General features: G+C 45.9%; 1 protein-coding gene across 1 annotated transcript; it reads left to right on the forward strand.

Annotated features, from left to right (window-relative positions):
• The first annotated feature begins 2,301 nt into the window (after positions 1–2,301).
• On the forward strand, positions 2,302–6,540 carry HOXB9 (homeobox B9). Its single transcript, XM_049799991.1, has 2 exons — positions 2,302–2,809; positions 6,305–6,540. Exons 1-2 carry the CDS (start codon positions 2,302–2,304, stop codon positions 6,538–6,540), a joined length of 744 nt encoding a protein of 247 aa, XP_049655948.1.
• Positions 6,541–7,391: the final 851 nt, after the last annotated feature.

Raw genomic sequence — 7,391 nt, forward strand, 5'->3', positions numbered from 1 at the left:
TGGCGAGGGCTCCCCAAACACTCCTCAAACCTCACCTTGGCTGGAGCCTGCAGACTGAATCTGCTTCTCCAACACAGGGAGGATTTTGAGCTGCTTGGGGGGCTCTTGCTACCCTGATGGATGCAAAAACTAAAAATAAATCTGACCTCCGGCATTAAGCTCCGGTTCTCCTTGCCCATCATTCCAACCCTCTCGATTTTTTTTTTTATTTTTTTTTTTTTTTTAAATGAAAATGGACAGCTTCCTAATAGCGCCTCATTTAGAGGAGCTCTGGTCCTGGACATGGGGAAACGTGTCCCTCCATCAGGCTGCAGGGCAGATGCTCATGGAAAAGCACCGCTTATAGGAATAAGGGAAAATCTAAGGCTTTGGGTGTAGGTTTTTAGGCGCCTTCACAGTCTTCCAGTACCGATAAAACACCTCTGATAGCAATTTCCCACATACGTTTTGTGTAGGCACGGACATATGGACACATAGGCGCGCAGACTCTCACACAGACAGAGGGAAATGCGAAATGTATTTTTCCTTCATTTCAGGCGGCTATTAGCACCCCTCAATGTTATTATTAGCCTATTAATACAGACTTCCATCTCTGTACACTTCAGGAAGGATTCGCGATGATTTATCATTCCTAGAAATCTCTTTGCCCTTCACTTTAAATATCCTTCGGCGGTGGGGTGAGAGGGAGAAGGGCGGAGGGGTAATAGATTAAAGGAGGCAAATTGATCCAGACTGTTACAGCTGAAGTCCAGAGAAACACTTTTGCCGTAATCATAGAGAGCACCTTTTCCTTAACCAACATTTACGACGCCATCGGAGCATCTTGCAATAAACGGATTTATCATCATAACTTGGTAAAACTGACCCCGTTACCCCCCATCATTTGGGCTGGGAGCCGCACCGAGCTCTAACCCCGTGTCAATCATTCCTTTCGGTGGAAGGAAAAAAACCCCAAATCGTCGGGTTTTTCGAAAACACAGGGAAAATGCAAGCGGGGGGGTGGGGAGGGGGGGGGGGGATGTTGTTTGACACGCACACACACCGTGGGCACATACATGTGAGGTGTGAGGGGGGGCACGGTGACTGAAAACGCGAGGGATTCCTTTTTTGCCCCCTTTCTTTTCCACAGGCAATAAATTCAAGGCTATAAAAATCAAAGAAAGCTAATGTAAGTTTTATTAAACTATTTAACCATCACAAGTTTAAGGCATTCTGTAACAAAGCCGGATCAGTGGCGCACTGTATTTTACTAGCCTTGTAAAGTTAAATGAAGGCTTCTGATTTCAGCAATGTGGGAAACTATTTTAGCCCAAGCAAAGCGACCCTGAGATTATGCCGTGAAACATGCGAACATATGTTCATATACAGAGGTATTTGAAAGATGTTTTTATCTCTCTCTCTCTCTCTCTAAGCATAAAGTCGAAGGCAGGCTTTGGATGTATACAGGGGTTGCGGCTCGGCAGCTTGCTGGTCAAAGTTGCAATGCCACGTCCGTGCCAGTGACATTTTAAATTTCATATTTACCCACGTTATTTCACCACGTTAACAATCCATATTCCCACCCCAGCTGGTTAATTATTTATAACAGCCTCCCCACCACTCTGGCTACCTAGATCCATCTTTTTCTTTACAAAAACACGTATATGTGGGTGGTTATGTATATATGCCTGTAATGCACGCACACATGTGTATGTATATGAAATCACGGCGGGGGGGGGGGGGGCAGGCGCGCCTTGGTTTGTACTTATTCGCTGGGTTTTTTGCTATCGTACTCTGGAGCCCGAGTGGCAAAGAATAGCTTTTATCTCTATTCCCCCATGATGGTTATTAAAGGGAAAGCGAGCACATCAGCATCTTTCTTTAAAAAAAAAAAAAAAAAAAGATTAAAAAAAACCAACCTCCCTCCCCTTCCGGACCCCCCCCCCCACCCCCCCAATAATATTTCAGGAGCAAATCTAGGAAGGGATATTAGCCCCAGCTCTGGCCGTTTGGTGGCTTTTCGAAACTCCTGACGTTTTGCAACATTGCATAAACATAAAACAATCCATCCTTGATATGGAATGCAAGGGCGGATGACAGCGCAGCGCAGCCCCCTCGGCTTCGATTGATTTACGCCGAGACTGACGCTTTATCAGGCACACGAAAAAAGTTTGACCAATCATTTTGCTGGGAGCTCACAACACAGCAGCCCAACTGTACTTTGTTGGCTGGGAAGTTGGAGAAGGGGGTAGAGTACAAATCTAGATCTGTCCTATATATTTTTTTCCCTTCATTGAACCGTGCTTTGTATGATGTCTGAGAATGTCCATTTCTGGGACTCTTAGCAATTATTATGTCGACTCTATTATAAGTCATGAAAGCGAAGACTCGCCTTCAGCTAAATTTTCATCTGGGCAATATACAAGTTCCAGGCAAGCTGGGCACAATGAGCATCTAGAATTCCCCTCCTGTAGTTTTCAGCCAAAACCTCCAGTTTTCAGCGCCTCCTGGACTCCTTTGAATCCACATTCTTCTGGTACCCTTCCTGCCGTCTACCATCCATATATTCAACATCAAAGCGTCCCATCTGATAGCAGGTATCTCCGGAGCTGGCTGGATCCAGTACCCAGAGCAGAGAACCTCCCCGGGCAGGGATCTGTTAAGGCAGAGCCGCTGCTGGGCCGTCCCGGGGATGTCCATAAACAGGGAACACAGGAGTACAATTTAGAAACTTCTGCTGCAAGGGAAGGGATCGTTTCCAATCAAAGGCCCAGCTTCGAGGACAATAAAGTTTGTGAAGGAAGCGAAGACAAAGACAGGACAGATCAAAGTAAGTTATAAAAGTGAGGAAGTAAACAGTATAAAAGCTGGAGGAGGTGCAATAAAAGGGGACAATGCTGCGTAAAGTTTAAAATCAGGGCTTAAAGAAAAGTCTCAGCTTGCCGATGCCAACCTAAGGGGAGAGGTGGGGAGGGGAGAGGGGTGGCATTGTCTCTGCCGGTAAATAAAAATAAAAATAAAAATGAGAGTCGTCTCTGAGCTTAAACGGAGTCCAGAGAGGACAAAAGCTGGAGCGAGGCATCCTCTTTCCTCCAGAGCGCTGGCTCCGGCGGCAGAGACCACTTTAGTAAGCGGGAGTAAATCTGCGCGGGTGCGGTGGGGAAGGGAAGGGACGGGGGGAGCGGGGAAATGTCGGGGAACAAAGGTGGGGAAAGGGGAGCCGAGGGTGGCGGTGGGGGAGAAGAAGGAGAAGGGGGGAAAGAGGAGAAATTACGGAGGAAAAGTTCACGGGGGGGGGGGGAAGTAAAGAGCAGCGGGGGCTTTTCAGTGCGCGCCGCTCCGGTGTAGCGGGGACGGGGCTCGCTCCCCTCCGCAGCTCCTCGCGGGTTTTGGGGGGGGGGGGGGGGGGTCGTGTCTTTTTTTTTTTTTTTTTTTTTTGGTAGCAGTCCTCGGGTTTGTTTCTTTGTTTAAGTGTTTGTTTATGAAATGCAACCGTCCAGGGGATGAATATTTCAAAGCCACGCTCCTTCCTAGTTTAAAAAAAAAAAAAAAAAAAGGGGGGGGGGGGGTGTGTGCTTCCAACTTAATTAGCTTTTATTTGTAATGTAGCCAGATTGGGGAAACGGTTAAACTTCTGCGTGTGCTTTTTCCGCGAGCTGGCTCGTCCTTTTTTTCCCCTGAAATCAGGAAAAAAAAAAATCACTCGCCTTGAAAATATTTAATAAAGCCATCAATAATGCTATTAATAATACTATTATTAATAATAGTGGTAATGACGGTGATAAGAATAACGCAATGGCGTTTGAGTAAGAAAGAATCAGTATCTTCACCTCGTGCCGATCCGGCTGGTACCTGGTTTCCATCTGAAAGGTAAACCGGAGCCAAAGCCCGAGCAGGAGGCAAAGAGAGAAACTTGGCTTCACCCCCGCGGTAAATATTTTGCAGTGAAAGCCGAAGTTTTCCAAACTGGCAGCGGAGCAGCCCCCGCCGAGGGTAGAACTCCTCGGAGTCTGTGCAGGACGCACTGACACAGTCATTCTTTTTCCCCTTGAATTAACTTCTATTCCCCCCCCCCCCCCCCCTCCAGTCAACGTGGAACAGCAACAGAGATTGCCATTGCAACCGTACGATTAAAAATACAGTATATTCTCGTCCCTCACGGTTTCCTCCCCTCCTTGTGCAGGATGTTATGGTGACTTTTTTTTTTTTTTTTTTTTTTCCTATCATTTAACTTGCACGCAGACACACAGGCACACACACACTCACACACACACAAAAAGAAAGTCCTATTCTATTGTACTGGGCAGAGATCCAGAACAAACTGCAACCGTGAGGTGAATGATTTGAGAGAATTAAATATCCAGGTTCTGTGCTCAATGTCCCTGAAATTGAATATATAAAAATCTTGTCCAAGAAAATGTTATTAAGTTATAAGTAAGTGCAGGGACCCGCGCGCTAAGAGGATGCTGTGTGGTTTCTATGGCATGTGGTTACGACGCATATTTTGTTTTAAATAATAGTTTAATTTGGGCTGATGTTGAGAGCCTGCCAGGGCTGGAAGACGGAGCTGTTTTGCAGAAAGTACTTCCACCAATTTCCCTGACTCTTTCAATTTTTGAAAGTATTTCGTAATAATGAATCTCCACCCTGTGTATGGCACAGGGATCTGTTAATTTATTTGCTGGATTTTAAAGAAAAGCTGCGCCAGAACCTCTTCCCATTCACTTTCCTGTTTAGGGATTTGTGTCTAGTGAATAGATGAAGCAACGCTGGCGTTTAAAATATCTTATATTTTAACGATCCAAAATACGACCGAAAAACAAAACCAAACCGAATAAAAATCCCGTTATGGAGCAGAGCCCTCCATTGCCCATTAAAGGATGGGTAGCAGGATTAACAGTATCAATTATTAACAGCTTTCTTCCTCTTTAATATTTAATTCTGCATATTAGATCAAGTCAATTACATTAAGGAAATAGCCGTGCAAATTTGTAAGAGGCAGTACTTACAGGGGAAGATTAACCGGATTATTTTTAAAAAATATTCAATATATTTCATTTTACGTAGAGGAAACGTTCTGATGGCGCGCGCGTGTGTGTATGTATATATTTATAATGGTCCATTTAATTGGTGTAAAGGTTTATGGCTTCAGTCATAATTTCAGAGGAGGCAAAGGAAATAAAATAGAAATACGTGGTCTGTCTGTAACCCTTCATTTTACTCTTTCCCGCCTCTCAGTTACCCAACGGTCAGCTAATATTTGCATGTGATTAGCAAATGCTCTATTATTTACCCTAAACCCACTTCACCTTTGGGTGCGACCTTCACCACTGTCGTGTCTGTGGGGGTGGTTTCTACTCCCAAAATGTTGTTTCCCCCCCCCACCCCCCCTTGAATGGGCTAATTCCTGAAATGTCCTTTTTGCAAAAGATTCCCACGTAACTTCTCCCACACGCGAGGGTGACGGGCAGCTTGTTATTTATTTTGGGCTGCATTTGCAGCTCTGCAAATGTCCATGTCTCTGGGTAACACTGTCCAGATCTCCGGCAGCAGAGTCCATCCAGCCCTCAGAGGATGTTTATTGTATCGAGACCGTTTCTTGCCACATAGCAAAAAAAGAGGCAGGATTTATGAAAGGTTTCTCCAGACCTCCTCTCTCTGCTCTTTTCCTGCGCGATATGTCTGTAGGAGTAAATCTGTAGACACGTGGGAAAACAGGTCTGGGGGAAAAAAAAAAATAAAAAATTAATTTTTGCCTTGGTTTCTTTGTATATATGGTGCGTAACGTGCGGATATGGGCGTTATGCAAATCTATAAGTGCATGTGGGTGTTTACCTGGCATAGATGGACCTGGGGAAAAGTGGGGGGAGCTCTGCCAGTGGCACGTGTGCACCCAAACATACGTGTGCGCCCAGACCCGGGTGTGCACTGACACGAGTGTGCCCAGAGCCGGGTGTGCAAAGGCATGGCTGTGCACAGACACGCGTGTGCACACCCCCCACCCACCCAGCCGTGGGTGTGCACGGTCACAAATCTGTGCGTACAGACAACAGGGGTCCCAGTCCCCCCCCACACACACACTGCGGAGGGATGGGGTGCGTGGACGGTGGGATTTCGGGATCGCCCCCCCCCCCCCCCAATCTGCGCAGCCCTGACGATCCCGTATGATTTTCATACGGCCCCTGCTGCTGACTCCTATGGCAGGGAGCATTTTTCACCCGGGCGTGCATATGCGTATGTATAATCTTAATATTTGATGGCATGATTAAAACCTTCTGAGAAACACTCAAGCTGCATCGTATTGATCTTGCTGCTTTTCTTTCAGCTAACCCAGCTGCCAGCTGGCTTCACGCCCGTTCCTCCAGGAAAAAACGATGCCCTTACACCAAATACCAGACCCTGGAACTAGAGAAGGAGTTTTTATTCAATATGTACCTGACGAGGGACCGTAGACACGAAGTGGCCAGACTCCTCAACCTGAGTGAGAGACAAGTCAAAATCTGGTTTCAGAACCGAAGGATGAAAATGAAGAAAATGAACAAGGAACAGGGCAAAGAATGAAAAACCAGAAAAGCAGCATCCCCCCCCCCCTCCTCCCCCCCAGCTCCCAGCCTCCGCGGCCGCGCACCCCCACTGTAGTGCTGCCAAATCCCCCAAACACGAGGGGAAAAACCTCCCCGTTTCCCATCTCCACCTTTGCATGCGAGATGTTGCTTATTATTCTTTTTTATCTTCTTAGTATTGCCACATAGGAGGGCAACTTAGCTAAAACTGCAGCTCCTTTTTGGGGACACATGCTGGGTTTTGTTTCTGTTCTCTTGTTTTCTTTCTCTATTTCCCCCCCCACCACCACCCTTTTGCCTTTTCTTCTCCCTACAGTGTAACATAGACACAGGCTCCTGTCTGAGCAGCAGCTTTCTCTGCTTGCATTTTCTCCATAGAAAACAAGACGGCAAACAACTGGCCACAAAAAAAAAAAAAAAACAAAAAACACCCGGCCCAAGCCCCCACCAAACCTCGCTGTCTTTCTTTATCCACGTAAGGACAATGATTCTCTATAACATTCACAACACCCCGGCTCACACACCCACACACACACTCACACTCACACGTTGAGGTGGCCAAGGAACCAGACGATTTAATTAAACTACTGCAAGACAGACACATTCGTAAGACTTGCGTTTAATTGCACCCAACAAATCATTTTCAATTCGCCAACTTTATACCGGGGTAGTCGGTTAATGACAGCCCAACTCCCAACTGCGCTGGGTTTCTTCCTTTTTTATTTTTTTTTAATTTTTTTTTTGTTCCTTCTCTTTTTTATTCTTTAATTATTTTTTTTTTTTAGTTTGTTTTATTATGCGGGATTTTTATTTGAATCGTGCCATGGCAGATATGTGACTTTGACCTGA

This window comes from Accipiter gentilis, chromosome 5 (assembly GCF_929443795.1).
Source record: "Accipiter gentilis chromosome 5, bAccGen1.1, whole genome shotgun sequence".
Lineage (NCBI taxonomy): Eukaryota > Metazoa > Chordata > Aves > Accipitriformes > Accipitridae > Astur > Astur gentilis.